Consider the following 22,228-nt stretch of genomic DNA (forward strand, 5'->3'; position numbering starts at 1 on the left):
AAGGGATTCATTCGCCGCTTCCCATGGCAGGCAGGTGTTCGGCCATCCCCAGGGAAGCAGCGCTCCAGCACAGGTAACGGTTGCTTGGGCAGACAAACACCGTAATGCCTGATGTCCCCCCGTCTTTCTTCTTCCCCAGCTCACACACTCAGCATGACGTCCCATGGTATGGAGCACCCTCTGGCTAGCTCGGGTCAGCTGTCCTGGCTGTGCCCCCTCCCAGCTCCTCGTGCCCCCCCAGCCCCCTCGCTGGCAGGGCCAGAGGAACTGAAAAGTCCTTGACTCGGTATAAACACGACCCGGCAACAACCAAACACACCGGTGTGCTATCAGCAGGGCTCTCACACCAAATCCCAGCACAGCGCCAAGCCAGCTGCTAGGCAGAAAATTAACCCTGTCCCAGCCAAAACCAGGACATGCATTTTTAATAGTATGTATTCAGAATAATAGTAGCATAATTGAAATACAAAGGAATTATGGTTTAATGTATTTTGAGTGAGTTAGGGCTTGTAGTAAATCTCTGAGAGCCATTAAATTCAGGCACAAGCCAAAGAAGCAAGCTCATACAAGAAAATACAAAGCAAATATTCTCAAATACATAGTTCTGAATTGAAACTCTCATTCCAAACTTCTGAAAGGAAATCTATAAGTAGAAAATGGTATAGTTTAATATTTTTTTTGCAGTTCATTTTGCTTTATTGTCACCAGCTACATCAGTTGAAAGCATAGACTTCCATTTAATAACTTACCTGTACGTGTAGTACAACCCATCCACAGCAGAAGCACTGTGGTGTGGCTCAGCAGTGCCATTTGCAAGCTTTAGAAGTTAAAGATGACCCCTGCAACAGACTTGGTATTTTCTGCACTCCAAATTGCATGCACTTGTATTAACTTCCATGATTCCTGAGACTGTCCGTGCAATCTCCTCCCAATTTTCTTGCAAGACAGTATCCAATCTGTACAGATAAAATTATGCAGTTGTTGCAAAAAGACTTCAATACTTTCACAAAACATTTCAGACTGAACTGACACAGAAGCATTACGAAACCCATGACCAAAACCTCACGGTGTGTTTATAATGTACAGTATAATGCACTTCGCTTTCCAAGTGTTATGACTTCAGATTTTATTATGGTCAAAACCACCTTGCATGTGAAACCCGTAATTTATTATCAGTTTGCTTAAGATTTTAACAGCCTAATAAAAATACAAGTTATGTTAGTCCTATTCCAATAATGCTAAAATTCATAGTCCAAGTTAATGCAAGAAAGCCTCAGCAATGCAAATTTTTAAGTGTTTTACAGAAAAACTGTACTAGTACGTTACACGCATCCTTCCACTGCTCCTCTGGTTGACAGCACCAGTCTTTCTCAAGGAGGCCAGCAAGGCAGGAGGGGAACACCACAGTGAACCACAGCTGGACTGGACGGGGCTTTGAGCAACCCGAGCTAGTGGAAAGTGCCCCTGCCTGGGGCAGGGCGTTAGACTAGGTGATCTTTAAGGGTCCCTTCCAACTCAAACTATTCTACGATCCTACAAATTAAAGATAAACTAAAACATGCTTAGACAGCTAAGGGGGTGATTGCTATCACAGCTGAACAAGCTAAAATGAGCCTAAGACAAACACAGGCAAGCTCAGAGATCCCATGCCGTCAAGTCAATGCAGAGCCTGTGTTTTTCATTAGCCATGGCAAAAAATTATATTTACTGGGTTGCACCAGTGGGACAACTGTGACTGAATTGAGTTCCACCCTCACACGACAAAGATCATTCTCAAGATGATTTTCTGTGGAGTTTCTTACACAAGCTTCTTTCTCAAGACATTCTCTTTTTTCTCTCCCCCACCCACCCCACACCCCACCCCCTCCACCCCGCCCCCATGCACTTGCTGCTAGGAACTAACGTGAAATACAATATTAACTAACATAGCAATTGACTTTGTTTTTCCTACCTTCAAAAACAGACATGGCATTGTTTTGTTTACTGAATGATAACATCCATCTGAGGACCAACAGACATTGCTATGACTACATACACCAAATGAATTTCATCATCACTGATATGCCACATCATACAACTAGCAGAACTTCAAAGCACCTTGCAGACTGGCTTTTTTGTAAATATAAGTCCACAAAGGTCTCAGTGACAAGTATGCAATATTAACAACCTATATTAACAATTTTTTAAAGGAACTAAGCACATTCCTTAGAGAAAACCAGGAATATAAGCATGCAAGTAGTATTTCTAGAGGCATATAGCATTTATTTGTATTTTAGATTCTTACATACTAGTCCAACATGACCTTAAGCACTATTGTTTATGGAATCCTGGCAGTTTTGCAATATAAAACAAACCCCACAAAGAGTATATAACAAAGCTTTTTGGATTTCACTCTGAGTCCAATCTTTGTCTCACTTCTTCCCCACTTTCTAATCCTGTGATTTCAGGAAGACTGGTCCCTCACTTAGGAATGTTCACTTTTAGCATAGCACTAAGAACAACAAAAAAGGGGGGAAAATTATTAAATTATACACCACTGAGTCATGTAGCACTGCTTTTGTATCCACTCTACCCAAAATCCCCCAAGACAACTATCTTCCCCCTCTGATAGCAGATATTGTGTCAGAGGCTATTGATACCTGTGTGACTTTATAACCCAGAAACTTCCTAACAGGACTCCAGAAAGTAAAGTACCACTTATTAAAACACAGGAAATTGCTGTGAATTCTACTCCCAAATGTTCTGGAGACTGACTTTTAACTCCTTTCCATCCATATTCCCCAGTCGTGCCCTTTAGAGAGAAGGGTCTTCTTACATTTACCAAATATTCTCATGCTTCATTCAGAGCTCCCCAAAGGCAACAGGTGTGGGCCACAAGCCCACCAGCTTCAGTACATCAAACATTTTAAAGCCAATATAAGTTGTTGAAACTTTACTGGGCAACAGGTTCAGCTTGGTTAAATCGTGCCAGTCCGAACCAGTGTGCAGAGCACCGAAAACAGGCTGCTGCAGGAAGCGCCCCAACTGCAACTTCACATCCAGTTCAAAGCCTATATACAATGTACTACATAGTATTATGTACTACAGAGGTGAGAACTTAACTGGAAAACAGAAATTACAGTCTGCAAAAATAAATCCAAATGCCTTTTCAGCTGATGTTTGCAAAAAACACAAGAATGCGAGGTTGTAAGGCAAGAGGAAAGGCCTCTCTGTTGTGACGGAAGAATGGTTTTAACTGAGAGTGGATTTAGACTGAATATAAGGAAGAAATTTTTTTACAGTGAGGGTGGTGAGACACTGGCACAGGCTGCCCAGAGCAGCTGTGGATGCTCCATCCCTGGCAGTGTTCCAGGCCAGGCTGGATGGGGCTCTGAGCAGCCTGGTCTGGTGGAAGGTGTCCCTGCCCATGGCAGCAGGGTTGGAACTAGATGATCTTTAAAGGTCCCCAAAGTATTCTGCGATAACACATAAAGGGCTGATCTTGAAGAAATGTGCACAATCCAATCTTGCTGCAGAAATGTTATAACATCTACCTACCCCCAAGCCACCGCTGTCACTGTGAAACGTCAGAGTTGAGATCTATTGCCATTCTGAGGGTACTGGAAGGCTCTGCTACACAAGGAGAGGCACCAACAGAAGCATAAAATAATGATTTTTATTATGCCTCATATGACCAAAAAAACCCCACGTTCTTTTCTGAATATTTCTTAAAAAGAGAAGGCTGAGAGGAGACCTTGTTTCTGGTTTTGGTTTCCTAATGGGAGAATACAGAGAAGATGGAGCCATACTCTTCCCAGAGATGCATAGTAACAGGATGAAAGACAACAGAGACAAATGCACAGCAAAAGAAGTTCCAGTTAGATATTAATATCTATTATCTAATATCAGTTAGATATTAGAAAAAAAGATTCACCACTAGGGTAGACAGTCATTTGAATAGGTTAGAAAACATCTCCCTGAAGATATTAAAAACTCAGGCAGAGTCCTGAGCAACCTGATTCTTATTCTGCAGTTCCATTACTACCTAGGCAGAAAGCCAGCCAAAGTTCAAGACTGTTAAAGGTTGAAATTAAGATCTTTGGTATGTTGATGGTTATTCTGAAAGTTATTCTAGCACCACTGTTTGGTAAGTATAAGAAAATACTGTCAAAGATAAAAGTTCTGTCTCTGCTTCCAAATACACTTTGGAGGTCAGAAACGTTCCTGGGCTTGTACATCACTGGCCCTCACTCACACTGTACATTCCAGACGCGGGGAGCACAGAGTTTTGGCAGATGCGCTTTCAGCATCCTAGCCCCCCCAGGACAACAGCAGGCCCGAGCTGTGAGCCTGCAGCAGCTTCCCCGCTAGCACAGCAGCGCGTGTAGCTGATCTGTACCTTCCCACACGGCCTTTGGCGTGAACTTATTCTGCAAAAATTAAGGTAGTAGAAAAGAAGTAGAAAAGAAATTAACAAAGCTTCCCTACCTTCCAAAAAGCAACTTCATTGTTTACTGTGTTTTCATTAACTTCTTTAAGAATTCCGTGTTCAGTTGGTTTTGCAATGTTCACATTGTAAATCTTTTTTTTGATCTTTCATACAGATATTTGAGATTTTTCAGATTTTGAAACCCAAGCTATAACTCTCATTTTTTCCCCACTTAATTCTGTTGTGCTAATTAACAGAAATAACATAGCCTGAGATTTCAAACTGCAAGCAACAAAGTTTGTTTTCAAATAATTCATGCAAGAAAATTGAGAAGGGGAAAATGAAAGAAACCCACGTTCTTTTTACCAGAGAAGATACCTGGATGCTGTTCTGAACATGCTGCAAAAAAACCAAGAACAAAATAATTAAATACACTAGCACAGGGTAGTGTTACGAAACAACTGAGAAGATGCTGACACCATCAGGTCTGGAAGGGCACCAACACAGTGCTGGCTAAAGAGCACGCCCCCATCCCTGCTCTGAACAGGGCTTCCAGATCATGGAAACCGGTTTGATCTCTGTGGTATGGTCAAGGCTACAGATTTAGGGTCTCAGCCTGATCTAACCAAAGGTGATCAAGCACAGAGCTCCTTGACTAGTATACCTGGAGAGCTTCAATTATATCACGTGCATACCTTACCACACCCTTCACGTTCAAAGGAAATAGAGGGGGGTTTCTATCTTTCACAGACACAGAAATGATTAAGATGTAAAAACTCAAGAGACTGAGATGAATTCCTATGTATTTGGCTCAGAACAAATAGTTTCTGGATGCACAGCAAGCCTAAATGGCAGCTATTAAGGTAACAACACTCAATACACCAAAACTTACTGGTTAAAAACTTTTCACCAATCATTTTGTTTAACTGCTTTCTTACATTATTTCTTAACTGAGAAAGACTCACCAACTCACATTACAAGTGCTTCTCATAACATAACCTAGAAATAAAAGCGGTAGTGAACATCTAGTTCAGATCTACAAGTCACACACTGAAAGTTCGTTATGTTAAATTACTAAATCTCATTGTTATTTGTCTTCATTTTTAAATACCACTTTACAAAGCAATGACTTTTTAATCTTTTGAAAGCATTTTGGAGGGCTATTGTAAATAGCATGTAAAATGCTATTTTTATCAACCTCTTTTTTCCCCCACCAAATGGTTGACTGGGTTTTGATTAAATAAGCAGAAGTTTTGTATTCCTTTAATGCTTTAATTTCTTTTTTTATTTATTCATGTAGCACTCACCAAAGCCTTGGAAAACCATACAGAACACAGTACATGCAACAATATCACAGAAAGATGTGATTTAGACATAAAATACAGAAGAAATCCTTATAGTGATTTTTTTATTAAAATATACTAACATGGGTGCAAGGCAAACTGTCCATTTTCCTGGATTATCTTCATATCTTCAGTCACACACGTTCACAGACAGAGCTCCAAAAGTACCAATGTTTAAGTGTCATAGGAAATCATCCACAGTAGCTGGACTAGATATTTTAATAATTTCAGTGTTCTCAATTAGCAAAAGATGTTTTCTTGAATATTTTTCTTCTAATAATAAAAACCTACTCAGTAGATTTTGCATATTTTTCAATTTTAAATGTTTTCACCAATCCCTTAAACTTTTTTTTTTTACATGCTTTTTTTCTTTCAAAGCCTTGTCCTATAGAGGCTTCTTATCTGCAAAAGGAGACACGAGTGCTGTTAAGATGTACAAAATAATAGGCCTCTCCTTTCCCACTGTAAAATTAGGAGTTTAACATCCATTTGAAGGGCATGAAATTAAATCGCAATTTAGCTATATTCTGTAGTCACTAAAGCACTCATAGTATCAAAATCACAAATATCCTCACAAAGGTCATTACTTGCTCAGCAGCTTCTCCTTGTGGTGCTTTGTTCAAGTCCTCCAGATTGTGATGCATCTCAAGTTTATCACTGTAAACCTTACAAAGTTATTTCATCCTAATTTTTCCACCCGTATGCCAATATCACATCCTTCTGCTGCATTCCCAGTCCTCATACCACAAAGAACTTTCACTTCCCTCCCCCTTCAGCTCAGACCCAACAATGCCACTGAACACTCATTTCTCAAAGCTGACTGTAGTGGTCTTGAAAATACAAGGCTGTCTTAATTCAGCTGTTAATACTAGATTGAGAACGTGTACATACCTTTCCTATAGGCTTTCCTAAAGTCCATACTTATTTTGCTCTTTCAATACACCTCGGATATGTCAGCTGTCCTCTCTTACACTGCACTTGAAATAAAGTTGTACCAGATTCTGCTCCAAAATGGTTCTGCTTACAGTAAAATCCAACATAATCTCCATGATAAAAATAAACTTGATTCTTATAGAACTCTTGCAGCAGCACATTATTTTTCTCCATTTCATTTTTTGACAACGTACATGGCTCTAAAGAAGAGAGATTTGATCAGTGTTAATAAATCGATTATTTTTGAAATAGCATAATTTTGAGTAGTCTACAGTAAGACTAAATTATTTGCCATTCTCTTAATATAGCATAAATTATATCGCTGTATTTTTGCATGCTGTAGGTATGCCATATTTAAGAAAATAGCCAAACTTACACTTGCTTCTATTAAAACTTTCATCTCTACCTGAAAAAAATGAAGGTGAGATCAAGTCCTAGTTGACAATACTCGATTTATAAATTGTAACTATGTGAATATAGTGAGTTGGGGTTGTTCAGCCTGGAGAAGAGAAGGCTCAGGGGAGACCTTACGGCAGCCTTTCAATACTTAATAGGGGCTTGTAAGAAAGATGGGGGCAGATGTTTTGCTAGGGCCTGTAGCGATAGGACAAGGAGTAATGGTTTTAAACTAAAAGAGGGTGAATTTAGAATTAATATAAGGAACAATTTTTTTACAATGAGGGTGGTGAAGCACTGGCACAGGTTGCCCAGAGAGGTGGTAGATGCCCCATCTCTGGAAATATTTGAGGTCAGTTTGGACAGGGCTCTGAGGAACCTGACGCAGTTGAAGATGTCCCTGTTTATTGCAGGGGGTTGGACTAGATGACCTTTAAAGGTCACTTCCAAACTATTCTATGATTCTATGAATTACAGAGAGAAATAAACACTTATTTATCTTATCACACCTACCTATACAAACTGGTGGTGAAGTCCACTGTCCTTCAGAACAGTAGATTCTCTCAGATCCTTCCAAAAAGTGATAGTCAGAGCAACTATACTGAACTGAAGAACCATTGTCGTACTGGGTCAGAGGTGGGCGAGTAAGAGCTCCGTTCACAATAGAAGGGGGAGAGTCACATTTTTCTGTAGGAGCTGGAATAACATTAAAAACATCTGAGAAATATTCAGCTCAAGCAACTAACAAATCAGCAGTTTGAAATGCCTGTCAACACTAGATATTTAGCAGCTCTGTGTACTTTCTTACTACTTTATTATGTTTCAGATCAGGATGCAATCTCCAGCTTTATGCCAGCCATAAGAAATGCAGAATGCAATCTCCTGCTTAAGTGTAACCATAAGACATCCTTGGGCACATTGAATTGTTTATAGCTGTCTTTCTGCAGAGCTTTGAGTTCCCTGGGCTTGAAGAAGAGCTCCTGCCTCCTTCCTACAGCCTTCACCGTCAAAGGAAGGTGTACTGGTTTTCCATGCTTGGATATATTTAATAATACAGCTGTCTTGTGCAAGGGTAGCTGTGTTGTTGATTCCTAAACATCTATTATTCACAACAGATTCTAGGCCCACACTGCCAAAGGAAGTTGTTTCTAGATATGTTTGAGATGGATCAATTTAAAAAGGAATATAAAAAAAAAAAGTATTGTTTTACCTTGCATAATGCATTTTGGGTATTTTAGTCTGCCATGGTTACACTGTGTCCGTCCAGGAGAGGGAATGGTAGTCTGGAGAAAACTGTATCCCTGTTTACATTCAAACTCTATGAGATCGCCATGTAGGAAAATTAATTCTTCCTGTCTCCATTTCAATTCTATATTGCTGCTGTTCATATCAGTTACGTTAAGACTGCACGGTTCTAGGAAATAAAAGTGTACTTCAATAAAACGCAACCTTACATGATTTCTTAGCTCCCTTTTGTAGGGGTCAAGAAAGAGGAGCCTGTATCAATAATTCTAAAATATTTTCAAATATTGCAAGAACTATAGATGCATAAAAAAGAATGCAAATGTAAAAAAAATGACCCAAAGTAACAAAAATAACATGATAACATGTTAAAAAAAAAAAAAAAGCCTAAACTGGGAAGAGTAAACCCCAGAACACACACACTTCTGAACAAACCTGGTTTCTACAAGTATTTGTAAACATATGGCAGCCTAGGTTTACCATTCAAGAAGAAAATAACTTCCTTACTGTAACTTGAAAGGATTTTTTATAATTAAAGTAGTCATCCATCAAAATTGACCCATCAGATCTGGCTGACAGATTTGGTAAGCCCTTTGAAGGCAGTAGTAGTTAACATACAGTAAAATTTAAACTACTACCTAAGGAAGTGTTTTGACAATTTCATTTTCTTTGCTTTTTTGCTTTGTTTTGCCATTGTTAAAAGAATTCACCGACCTTCCAAAAACCTTCTGGAAGTTTTGTATACTTCTCTGGGCTTTTTCAGGTTATTCAATATTGGTTTCATTGTTTTCTGAGACTTTTCTTAAAATTTAGTGCCAGGATCACATCAGGTAGCCTAGCTTTCCATTAGACAGTTAACCTCATTAACTTTTGAAACCATTGTTCAACTTCAGTAAAGCCTGACAGGGGGACAGTTATAAAAATGCATTTCTACAAGTTCACAAGAATCACTGCCTGATCGAGGCCTTATTAATGCTCTGCTGAGGGTCAGCTGTCATCAAATTATCCATCCTGATGACAGCACCATGAAAACAAATTGGTATGGATATTTTCCTGAAATTAACTACAGTATGTGCTTGCTCTGGTCTGATTAGCTAAGGGTTCAAAAGAAATCTATGAAAGCATGGAAAGGATATTGTGGTTATTTGGATGCTTAGGAGACAAATAACACTCATAGGAAATGAGTTCTCATTATTTCACAGGATTTGTTGAATTTGAGTATTCAGATCCAAGAATGTTGATCTGGATGTTTCAATCCAGACAAGGCACGTTTTATTCATTTTAAAATAAGTAATTAAAACTGAACTGGTTGTTTATCTGCATTTTCAGAGAAGATTACAAACTTAAAGTGAGTCAATTTAACAAAGGAGGCTAGTAAACCAGAATTATTTCATTACAGGAAGGAAAGAAAGGCAAACAAACAACTCTTGTAGAGCATCAGAAATTGTATTCCTGCTAGTATTGATAAATTCCTAATGGAAGTTTTATACATCGTTTTGAACAGCATACTTAAGAGCAACATGGAGAAATTAGAAAGTCCAGAATGAAATGATAGATATAAAGACACATAATAAAAACAAAGGTTGAAGGTTTAAAAATGTAAGTCCAAGAAATCATTGTGTTCCTTGTTACTTGTATCTAAAAGCCATTTTGGCAATGGCTACAGTCATTCCTTCTAAACATCTATGAAGGGTAGGAAGGAATTCACTGAAAGAACATGGGAGCAGAAATTAGCTATCCCTGTTACCTAGGAGGATTCTTTATGTTCTAAATAGCTCGCTCAGGAAAACAGAGGAATCTGTTTAACTGGGTGTTTGTAAGAACAGGCCAGAGGACACCCAGCAGGAGTGGCCTAGGCGTGTTTGATTTTGGTTCATCTTCATGTTTCTGGAATCTTTATTAACTCAACTGAAAGAGAAAAGGCAGTTATGAAAGGATTATCTAGAAGTCCTTTCCAGTTTTACCTTTCTAGATTACATATGACACTTTCTTTTTCTTACAAGACATACCCAAGCAAGCTGGTGGTTCCGTCCAGTTTCCTTGCTCACAGTAAACAGTACTAGGTCCATCCAAAAAATGCAAATGCTGACAAACATATTCTACTGAGGAACCATTTTTGTAACTTGTCAGTAACGGACCGAGTACACCACCATTTTTAATCCCAGGTGGAGAGGTACAGTCTTGCTGCATTTCTGACACGAGGTAAGGAGATAGGTAATTAGATCTTTAAAACAACGTTAACACTGGCAAATGTATCAGACTTATAATAGATGGAGCAAAAAAGTTACGTACAAAGAAAACGTAAACCAATATTGTTTCTTTTTCAAATTTCATTTTCAGAAACACTACACTTGCCTTACTGAATTGCAAACAGGCATTCTATTTCATAGAATCATAGGACCGGTTAGGTCAGAAAAGCCATTTGAGATCATCAGGTCCAACCGTTAACCCAGGCCTGCCAAGCCCATCACTAAACCATGTCCTTAAGCACCACATCCATGAGGTTTTTTAAACACCTCCAGGGATGGTGATTCCACCGCCTCCCTGGGCAGCCTGTTCCAATGCATCACCTCCCTGTCTGTGAAGACATTTTTCCTAATATCCGATCTAAACCTCCCCTGGCACAACCGGAGGCTGTTTCCTCTTGTCTTGTTGCTTGTTATCTGGGAAAGACCAACCCCCACCTGCCTACAGCCTCCTGCCAGGGAGCTGCGGAGAGCAGCAAGATCCTCTCTTCTCCAGTCTAAACACCCCCAGTTCCCTCAGCTGCTCCTCACAGACCTTGTGCTCCAGCCCCTTCCCCAGCCTCGTTGCCCATCTCTGGACACGCTCCAGCCCCTCAGTGTCCCTCCTGCAGTGAGGGGCCCAGAACCAGCCACAGGATTCCAGGTGCGGCCTCACCAGTGCTGCGTACTGGGGGACTATCGCTTCCCCAGCCCTGCTGGCCACACTGTGTCTGGTACAAGCCAGGGTGCTGTCGGGCTGCTTGGCCACCTGGGCACACTGCTGGCTCCTGTTCAGGTGGCTGTTGATCAACAAGCTCAGGTCCTTTTTGGCCAGGCAGCTTTCCAGCCGCCCCTCCCCCCGCCTGTAGCGTTGTGTGGGGCTGTTGTGCCCCAAGTGCAGGACCCAGCAATGTTCCTTGTTGAACCTCATACAGCTGGCCTCAGCCCATCAGTCCAACCCCCCTGCAGAGCCAGCCTGCCCAGACCCCCCTGCAGAGCCAGCCTGACCTCCAGCAGATCAGCACTCCCCCCCAGCTTGGTGTCCTCTGCAAACTCACTGAGGGTGCACTCGGTCCCCTCCTCCAGATTGTCAATAAAGATATTGAACAGGACTGTCCCCAGTACGGAGCCCTGGGGCACACCGCTCTTGAATGGCTGCCAGTGGGATTTAACTCCTTTCACCACCGCTCTCTGGGCTCAGCCCTCCAGCAGCTTCTAACCCAGCACAGAGCACACCCGTCCAAGCCACGAGCAGCCAGTTTCCCCAGGAGGTGCTGTGGGAAACGGTGCCAAAGGTCCAGGTAGACAACATCCACAGCCTTTCCTCCTTCTGCTAGTCAGGTCATCTTGATGCAGGAGGTCAGGAGATCAATATACTCATGAATTTGCATGTTCAAACAACATTAACAGAAAGGGTACAAAATGACTGAAGGTAAATGCTAAGGTATGAAATAAAATTACAAATACAGAATAAGCTTATAGGTGTAGTTTACAATCACCAGGAACAAGCAACAAGGCCACTGCCTTTCATTCATTCAGACTGCTACACTGACATCTGTAGCACATGCAAACATTTTCAAGAATAAGGAAACATACTATAGCAAAAAAGTAGTAAGAGTAGTCATAAAAAACCTATAATAGCATTGGAGAGTAGTGAAGTCCCTTTTAAACAGAAAGGCAATGTTCTCCTACCTGTATCTTCATTGCGATATGTTTTGTTTGCTCTCATTTCTGCATCTGCCTCAATTGATGGTGGTGCCTCAGATGCCCACTTATCCATCATTCCTATAACTATAGCAGAAACTTAGAACCAGTTTTCTCAGAAATAACTCATTTTCAAATACCAAAACAGACACTGATGCGTTGTAAGATGTAATAAAATCAGTATTCCAGGGGAAAAATAGACAATACTGGTGTCAGCTGAATTCACCTAGCTCATACTTTCTCTTTAAACTGTGAACACAGATTGTCTGCAAATTATGCAACACTTTACCTCTCAAGCATTTGAACAGAGGAGAGCATACACAGTTTTGCAGATATGGATACTGAGGCTCTCCAGAAAATTAAAGCATTGTTTGAAGAATCTTTTCAGTTCAGTTGTCAGTCTTCACAAAGGTACTAACCAATACAAATAGGGGGTGATGTCCATTTTCCTTTTTCACACTGGATTTCCTCAGATCCTCTTATTTTAAAGGTCCTTTGACACTGTATAGTAACTTTGTCTCCATTACGATATGTTCTTCTAACTGCAATGGTACGGGCATGAGGAGGAAGTGGTGGTGGAGGACATTTATTTTTTACATCTGAAAATAAAAGCAGCATATTTTTTTCTCACTAATCAAAACCATGTACACAGTTCATTTTACTATATAGCATGCAAGCCTGTCACTCAAAAAACATTTTTTGTTGATCCAGAAGAAATGCTCTCATTTTCTTTAAAATAATAGGAAACCAGAACAAAAAAGTGATTTTTGCATTCAAGAAATATAGAAGTATTACGCTACTGCACTGCTATAAAAAAATCTGTCATTTCTCCACAGAGACTTAATAAAGTGTTCTTTAAAGGACTTCAGGAAATAGAGATTTCCCATACCCTCCATTGATATAATATTTAAAGCAGCTTATGTATTAATTCTAATGCTACAAAAGCAGCAATAAAAATAACCCATTTCCTATCCTGAAATTAAGTTTGTGATTACTGTATTCTTAAAACAAGATTTAGGCCTTGTTTTCATACTCCTGAGCACCCCACCTTCTCTGCACTCACTCAGGAAAAAATCCTGCTGTGTCATCAGAATAAATACAGGGCTGGGGTCCCAACACGTGCCATTTAACTGAGAGATTCCGGTGCATTTTAAATACTACTGTGCCTGCTAGGAAGGGAAGATGAATTTCACCTTTGTACTCAATCACGTATTCTTCTACAAGATTAGCTATAAAGGAATTATAAAACACTGATTTTACTGAAAACTGTGCTTAACACACCTATAAATTTTAAAGGCTAAATATAACTTTTTTAATCTCAAGCATCCCACACACAATGATTATTAAATTTTGTTTAGAAAACATACTTCATGGGAAAAAATCCTGAGAAAAATATATTGGAGAAGAGATTATCTTAGATTTAGCTTAAACCAATAAAAATGATTGATTGTCCCACCCTCCGTCATCATCAGCTGGCATACCTTACACATAAAGCAGAGATTTTGTTACCATGAGGCAGTGAGATCTCCTAAAGCTCAGATGAAGGGAACAACATTAAGATAAAATAATGACCTACAACAATCAAGGTATGTTGAACAATATTGTAAGTTCTCTATTAGCCTAATTATTGATTTATACTGATTTCTGCTGTATACTGTATTTCACCTGGCTCAGTAGACCTTTCATTCTTTTGAAAGTCTCTTTTCTGAGAATGTCCGTTATCCCTCAATGACTGGGGAAGCGACAGTGATTGCTAAAGGTGTGGTTCAGTCCTCAGAATGACCTTTCTAGTTAATTCTGTTGAAAACATACATAGTTTGGTGAGGCTGTACTCTGAAAAGTACCACAATCCCCAAGAATTCAAGAGAAACTTGTTACAAATTTTATTTTTAATGCCTTTCAAGAGGCAGGTTCCCAGCTCACAAGGCAGGATTAAACATGCTTCATTAAACCTTCATGTAACCTGAACATGGTTAAACTCGAGCTCCAGGGGCTGAACAACTTCTGCATAATTGTTGATTCTTGCTTCTCCAGAAGACAATGTCCAGAGGAACAACAGCAACAGACAGTATCTGCTCTATTGTTAGATGAAAATTAATTCCTATTCTCATTGCTTCCTCCTCTGCTCCATACCTGTCAGCTAACACTTGATTTCTATTTAGGTGGTAAACTAGTACAAAAAACATATTTTTATGTTGTATTGATAAAGCATTTCATGAAAGAAGTTGCTCATCTTTCACTAAGAATTTGACATGATAAAACTATAAAAATAAGGTACCTTCACACACCGGAGGCTCTGGATACCATCCAAAATAATAACATTGAATTAAGTCAAATTCACTGACAGAATAATTTTCCTCACAGAAAAAGTGAACTACGTCTCCCTCTTCATAGATTTTCTTCACAGGATAGAAACCTCCATGTGCTATTGCACTCAAAGAGGAGCAAGTTATTCCTAGGAAGAACACACACAGCGGTGAAAAGGCTTCCCCCCCTCCAGCTTTAAAACAAGCCTTTTTGCAAAATTTTTGTTCATTTGTGGAATAAATCACATTTTAAGGAGAATTATTTTCCAGCCCATTACGTACTAGTGCAGTTTGGAGTAAGGGACCACCCATATGTTAGACACACTGCTTCTTCTGTAGTGTTTCCTCCTGCAGTGTGATACCCCTCATCACATTTATATAGCAGCCTCTCATTCAGTCGAAGCTCTTGTTGGGCTGTGAAGTAGCTGCCGTGCTGCAAATTGGGAACTTGACATGACTCTTAAATAAGTAAAGCATATGCATATTAATAACTTCAAACAAAAGGATCAATTACTGTAAAATTTTCTTTATATATACCTTAACAGTGATCATATCCAAGGCAAAATCTTTGCAAATAAGATATAATTACAAATGCAGTAGTTTACACAAGTTACACAAGCCATCATTTGGGAAGAAAGTTTGAATGGCAATGGTTTTATTTGAAACAACATGATTTCATCTATAGCGATTCCTTCTACGTATAATTTTATGTATACAATTTCACAAAACTAGCAGCATGTGGAATTTGGCAACTTCTTCCCAGGAGTTACAGCTGAGAACCCACATTAGTACTCCTCAGACAGGCAGTCTGGCCCTACAGGTACAGCAAAAACAGTAGAATTCGATACATGTAAGACTTTACGAAGGAGAAAAATGCAGAACCCTACCAAACGTTTTAGCACAGCTTGGCTGGGAGGACCATCCCTCTGGTCGACATTGTACAGTAGCTTCAGTACCACCACCTGGAGTGTGGTAGCCTGGATAGCATTTGTATCGCAGTTCATCGTGTATTTTGAAGTACATTTCTGTACCATAAAAAAAACCATTTTCCAAAAGAGGCTTGTTACATTTTTCTAAATGAAAGGAGACAGTTTGGTTAGAAAGAATGAATTAATGGAATATTTTTGTTCTCTAACAAGCAAAAGAAGGGGTTTTTTAGCTGTTCTGATCTAATTTGTTTCTTGGACCTTTTGAAGGAATCTACTACAATCATCAAATATACCAAACCAATAGTAATAACACTGAGCATGACAACCAAGGAACCTAGAGCTAGGGAGGCTCTAGAGGATACACATCTGAGAGGAAACTATTCATTAGTTTTCCCCAAAATAAGGAAACTGGGCAGCTTTCTTGGGGTTCTTACAAAAATATATATGGTAAACCCTTTAAAATGTGTTTTACTATAAAAATTATTCCACATATAAACATATGTAGTTTATATACCTAAAGGATTAATTTCACTTTGTTGTCCTAACTTGCACGTTTAATCCCTCCTATTAGGCAATTTCTGTTCCCGTATGTTCCAGGAAATCCAGCCAGAAAAGTTTCCTGCTAGAAGTAATGACGAGATTAATAAAGCTAACTCACTGTAGCACTGTGGCACTGGAGACCATCCCTTTGCTGTACAAGTTATTCTTCCATCTTGGGTCCCAGTTTCTGTTGTATAACCAACCATACAAGAATAGGAAAGTTTTTTTTCCTTATGCATAGGGAAATAGTAACTTTTGAAATTATAATAGTACTGGGCAATCTTTCCATTTTCTATGTGTGGCAAATCACAAGGTTTTTCTGCAAAAAGACAAATATATTTCTCACTAAAAATCTCAGACCAGATATGAACTTTTTTGCATTAATTTATTTACTATCAGTTGGATTGACCAGGCTTTCAAACAGCTGAATGACTACTTACAAGCATGGAGGGTCTTGTAAGACTCACTGAAGTTAAGACATGTTACAATTATATCAGCATTTGTTCTTCAGATTCACAGGAGTATCAGCTGCAGAACAAAACTTCCTAACGTGAACTGGCAAAACTGATGTATTTGAGCATTTAGCCCAGAAGGTGTAAGCATAAGCACCCCTTTGCTGCGTAAGCATACCGATGCCTGCTCAGAGATCCAATGGCAACAGTGTCAAGATTAGCTATGCCATCGCGCCTCAGTTCAGCAAACGTTACCAGAGCAGCGAGACAAGCTGCCAGGAGGCAATACAACAGTTAAACACACTGAAGAAAGAGAATTTAAGAACAGTCACCAGAAAAGAAGAAATGGAGGTTAAGGAAAGAACAAATAGAACTGTAATTAAAAAAAAAACACAAACCAATAATAGGAGAAAACCTTTAAGGGGAGTTGTGCTGAATATGGTATTAAGTCAAAAAACCCCAAAACCAAAACCCACCACAAAGAAACAATACTTATGTTCAGATTTCTTATAAAATTATCCTTTGGGTCTCAAAAATTGTCTTCATAGCATTACGAGAATACTGAAGAATCAAGTTTTACGAACTTAATCACCATCTATGAATCTCATTATAATTGGGCAGAATTATCCCACAAGTTGGCACTGCTGCATTCACCCTACACATTTTAGAACCGAAATAACAAACTATTGCTCCTTCACGCAATAATGTGACTAGAATTTACTGCATTTACTAGAATTCTCTGCAAATTTAGTGTTTTTAATAAATAAAAAATGCCAAGATAATTTTTTTTTTTTAAATAATTCCCTTCCTCACACAGCTGCTGTATCACATCTAAATAAAGCAAACAAACCTGGGGGTACTGAAGATTTTTAGGTAATTAAGACAGAAATGGTTGCTACCTACATACCTTTCATTTGACTTTCCAAAGGGTATCAGTGTAATTTCAACTGCTTTGCATAAGGACAAAACTCTAGTGAAGACAGAAGTAGTTGCAACAAATATGCTGGAGTTGAATATACATTAGTAGATACAAAATGAAATGCAAAAAAAGGGACACCTTTTCAATTAATGGATGTACCTTCATATACAGTCCACAGCTTTGTGAACTTGCAGTTCAAGTGGTGGAACTATATAAACCCAATAATTAAGTGCCGATGAAAAAAGGGATAGGAAATGCAAACCCACCCTAGATTAGCTTCTGCAGGTTCCATTTAACTTCCACTCCCTTGCTTCGTGGTAAAGCCAAAACACTTCAACCACCAAGACACTTCAATACATAAAATGTTTTCATAGTACAAAATGCAATTTGTATAAGTGCCTCAATACCACTTAAATACATCCTAAAATAATTTTCTTCTGAACAAAAGTCTGAACCTTTCAATACTACTTTGAAGTTTAGACATGAATCTGTAGCCCTGAGCTACAGCGACAATTGAACCATGATCATCAGCCATCTCACAATAAAAATGTATTTCAAAAGCAGTGTTTACCCTTGGTAAAGATATGAAAGACATTGCACTTCAGTTACTTAGACCACAAGTTCTAGATCCAATGTACATTGATTAACAATAGAATCTGGTGTATTTACCTTCTGCAAAGAGTTTGCCTGAATACATCATAACTAGGAAGAAAAAACAGCTTTTAAATCTCATCTTCATTACCGTCTCCATGAACAGTTTCCACCACTTGTGAAAACTCCCCGAAGTATTACTTTTGTAAATAATTAACTGGATTTTTAAAGGAATTCACAAATGCCTTAGTGTCCGCAGTATTTTCTAACAACTTATTTCACTGAAAACACTTCCATTCATTTTAGTTTTCCAAATACCCTAACACCAGACTTGCAGAATTCAACTTCCATTCGGTATATTTTACATCAGTAAAGAGGACAACATATCTTTTTACAGTGAAACCAGGCAACAAGCTTATGGAACAATTTAAATTAACTGAATACTGTTCCCCTCAGAACCTCCTCAGTTGCAAGTTTAAAGGGCATTCTGTTATCAGATTATTTACCTTGGCCAAAATAAGAGGAAACTGAAAACTCTTCCCTCCTCCAGCCTACCCCTATCAGTTGCATTCTGTATGTTATTCATTCTGGGGGCTCTTCCATGAAGAACACAGCCACTACTATTATCTGCCTGTTGCATTTTGTTGTCTACAGCTAGCCCATTTTGTGTCTTTTTTTAAACAAAACCAAACAAAGAAGAACCTCTTGACAATGCATTACCACCTAACTGGCTAATGGCTACCAGTTGATTTAGCATCGTATTCCACCCTTGGAAAGCATAGTCTTTAAATCTGGGGGTATTTTCTTGGCCTTGCTCCAAGAAAACACAATTCCAAGGCACAAGAGAACAGAATTTAAGGGAGCTGCTGTGATGAGCACCATCTATTCAGCCAGATGAGATGCACGCTTGTATGCCCTGCTCACTTGATAGGAAGAAAGCACTCACAAATCACCAAATTCACCCTTACAACACCCTGCTGTAATTTTGTGGTGTTTAAAAGAAGTAGGAATTATAACAATTTTTTTCCTGCAGTCACACACAATCCCTCAAAACCTAAGAAAGTAAACTCGAGCTCCCCCCAAAAGTAGCCAGTTTTGAAAACCAGACTATCCCTCTCCAGATCACAGATCAACATGACTGTCCCACACAAACAACTGTTTTTAATAGAATTGTACAGTATTTAATCAGTGAGGAATACCATGCTCTTTGTAAGATCCACAGTTGTGTAATACCAATACATTACTGCACAAGTGAAATTTCCAAGGCTTATAATTTATTGTAAGAGTGCTTTTGGTAACAGTATGAAATAGGATTTTAAAAGCTCTATGCAATACAAAAAAGGTTACAAAATATAAAATGCAATCCAGAAAAAAATTTCAAAGGGTAGTTTGACACTAACTTGCTTTCTTTCAAAATCGTTTATCTGTCTACTACATACATGCTGTACAATACATTTTCATATACATCATTTACATTTCAGTAGCAGACAATACCAAGTGTATCCATCACCATCAGAATTGCTTGCAGAGGATCCACAATTTCTTGCATGTTATCTTTCCTCAAAACCCAGTCCGGTTTAATTCTGTGAAAATATTAGTGGCTTGTTAGTAAAATACAACATCGCCACAGCAAAAACAGCAGAGTCATTTTTAAGCTCTTACCTTGAAACTGTTTTTATTCTTAGAGGAGTTACTGGAACAAAGTTGGTTCCACTTAAGTGTGTGTTTATTTTCTGCCTCACAAGTGTTCTCTCTGCATCCATTTTGTGTTTACGGGCTGTCAGTTTGTACAGGCTTTGAATGCAAGGAACAACTCTTGGCATGCTTCGGATTTCCTGAGAGAAGTTGAAAACAGTACAGAGTCAATACTAGAAGGTGGAAAGCAACTTAACAAATCAAGAAAACTGTTTTAGTCAATAAAATCTGAATGTTTATAATTTAAGCTGAACTTTTATCCACAAGTACAGTGAAACCATCTTAAAGCACACCTACAAGTCAGTGGCCTAATGCTTTCAAAATACTTAATTGATATGCAACTTCGTATCTCAGAAAATCCAAGTTCTTACAAGTCAGATTTTAATAATTTCTCATTAAAACAAAATTTCACATGTCATTGGCATATGCCTCCAATGATTGGACAGAGACATAAATTAGTGTTTGTACCTGTCTTCATACCAATGAAAGAACAATGCAGTGGTCAGAGGTGACTTGATAACTTAAATACTGACATCTGATGGATACACGGTTAGTAAATTTATAGCATAGAACCCAGACTACCCTAATAATCTCATGAGGGATTCTAGCAATAGATATGAACAAAGGAAATTTCTTTCAGAAACAGGCAATGTCTCTGTTAGAATAGAGTACACAAACAGCAAGTCACGGACAATTGTATGGCCAGTTTTTACTGACAATAAAGATCTCAACTTCATTTGAAAAACAACGATAAACTTTCAGAAATAGAATAAAAATTAAGTGGCAACTAAACTATGTCTAATGCTAAGCAATTAATAGAAAGTAATCAAAACCCAGTGGAAAGTAGGGATTGCAATATCATAATCTTGCAAGGATCGCAGGATCAGATATTATTCAATAGATCTGGGTGACCAGGACACACAAAGCACAGAATAATCAGTGTTTTCACCATCTTGTAAATGCATTTTTTTAATCAGAGTTTAGTCCTAATTAACATTACAGCCCTAATAGGTATGGTACAAAGGGAGAAAAAAATAATTTACAAACACCACCAAAACATGCAAGAAAAGCATATTAAATCATATTATTAAACCCCAAAAAATTAAATCTTACCAAAGCTCTTTTTGAGTCCTTTGAAAGGATGGCCAGCAAGCAACAGGTCTTTGTGAAAATGCTTTCTCCTTTCTCTGAAATTTTGTCCCCAGCCTTCCCTCTGTACGTTTGCAGTAGGTCTAGTAATGTATCTATAGAATTTTCTACTTCATAAACTGCCTGAGTAGTTCTTTCATACTGTTATACAAGAATGAGACAGGAGAGGTTATATAGACAGATCTTTAAAATATCTTTCAGGTTAGAGGAAAAAGCAAAATATTCTACCCTAGATTAAATTTGTAGCTGATCTGGAATCCAAGCAATAAAAATCACTTCTGTACATTACATCATTGTAACAGGTTACGAAAAGCTACCATTTGTGCTTCCCCCCTTGCTTAGAAACCCACAGAATTGGATTTTACATTTAAAATAAAAGAACAAATTAGAATAAGTTTAGAGAAATTAAAAATAAGTTTAGCCTGAGTGTTAATATTTTGTCCTGAAATAAAAGGAATTTGAATGTAAATGCCTGTAGGATGGCTAAAATCCAAAACTGTGTTTAGCAAGCATTTTTGAAATTTCAAAGTAAAAATCTGTAGAGCAATGGATCCGTAGTTAATAACTACAGTACTGAAGTAGCTTTAAGTATTTGTGAACATGAGTTCTCTAAGAAATTGAAAGTGTAAATACAGTCTATTCTATGACATGAATTTGGAAAAGTAGACTGTCTTCTCAAACACATACATTTCTACCTTAAAAAAACTTCACAGCTTACCATAACTATTAGTGTTTTGCATTTCTACAGTTTCATGCAATACTTGGGACACCTTGCAATGTAATCAGTTAAAAGTAAAATTATTACTTTAAGCCCATGAAATCATTTTCTTTTGCCAAAACAAAACTAAATCATAATTATTGCAAAGTAGATAATTGGTTCCAAAATAACAGTTAAAATTCAGAAACTGTTTTTTTTTATTCAAAAATATTACTTTTGTTGTTACAAATTGATTCAGAAATTTTGTGAATAAATAAATACTACAATAAAGTAGTATCCAGCTTATAAATGTGCAAAAGAAAATATTAAAGTTACCTTTGAAACATTAAGTAGAACCTGAATTGAATATCTGATCACTTCCATGCATGGAACACTCCGGTTGCAACTTTGAATCAGAACAAAAATACTGAAGATCGCTCTGCTCTGGGCCATGTTTTCACAACAGAGTGGGGACAGCCTGGTAGCCACCTCTATGATAATTAAAAGGGAAAAAAACCCACAACCTGTGAAGCTCAAACATTGCAAACCAGGGTTTAATCTTATTTTTAAAGTAGGACTGCAAAGAAAAAACCCAGAATTACTGATTTGAAGTTGTATTACTAAAAAAAATTAAGCAGTCAAAACAATCCACAGAGAACGTGTACTGATAGGCAAACATAAGTGACTTATGTAAGCCAT

General features: G+C 38.3%; 2 protein-coding genes across 10 annotated transcripts in view; both read right to left on the reverse strand.

The window, feature by feature from the left end:
* Positions 1-749: 749 nt before the first annotated feature.
* Positions 750-19,105, reverse strand: F13B (coagulation factor XIII B chain). 3 transcript variants are annotated; one of them, XM_056355305.1, is made up of 12 exons: positions 18,067-19,105; positions 16,145-16,345; positions 15,445-15,630; positions 14,840-15,016; positions 14,530-14,706; positions 12,671-12,850; positions 12,240-12,338; positions 10,332-10,514; positions 8,291-8,494; positions 7,594-7,776; positions 6,643-6,884; positions 750-956 (listed from the first exon to the last, which is right to left on the reverse strand). In XM_056355305.1, the coding sequence occupies exons 1-11, from the start codon at positions 18,146-18,148 to the stop codon at positions 6,673-6,675; spliced, it is 1,884 nt and encodes a 627-aa protein (XP_056211280.1). In that variant the 5' UTR covers positions 18,149-19,105; the 3' UTR covers positions 750-956; positions 6,643-6,672. The 3 variants fall into 3 exon arrangements, with proteins under 3 accessions (XP_056211280.1, XP_056211279.1, XP_056211278.1); XM_056355304.1 differs by lacking the exon at positions 750-956 and adding an exon at positions 5,671-6,153; XM_056355303.1 differs by lacking the exon at positions 750-956 and having other exon boundaries at positions 5,671-6,884.
* A 135-nt stretch (positions 19,106-19,240) lies between these two features.
* The window catches only part of ASPM (assembly factor for spindle microtubules), a 30,462-nt gene continuing 27,474 nt past the window's right edge, over positions 19,241-22,228 (reverse strand). For all 7 annotated transcript variants that reach the window (XM_056355296.1, XM_056355302.1, XM_056355301.1 and 4 more), the window contains 4 exons: positions 21,866-22,020; positions 20,797-20,973; positions 19,651-19,823; positions 19,241-19,571 (listed from right to left, as the gene is read on the reverse strand). In XM_056355296.1, the coding sequence (XP_056211271.1) occupies positions 19,466-19,571; positions 19,651-19,823; positions 20,797-20,973; positions 21,866-22,020 (611 nt within the window). In that variant the 3' untranslated portion in view covers positions 19,241-19,465. The remainder of the gene's footprint in view (positions 19,572-19,650; positions 19,824-20,796; positions 20,974-21,865; positions 22,021-22,228) is intronic.

Source organism: Falco biarmicus, chromosome 11, assembly GCF_023638135.1.
Source record: "Falco biarmicus isolate bFalBia1 chromosome 11, bFalBia1.pri, whole genome shotgun sequence".
Classification (NCBI taxonomy): domain Eukaryota; kingdom Metazoa; phylum Chordata; class Aves; order Falconiformes; family Falconidae; genus Falco; species Falco biarmicus.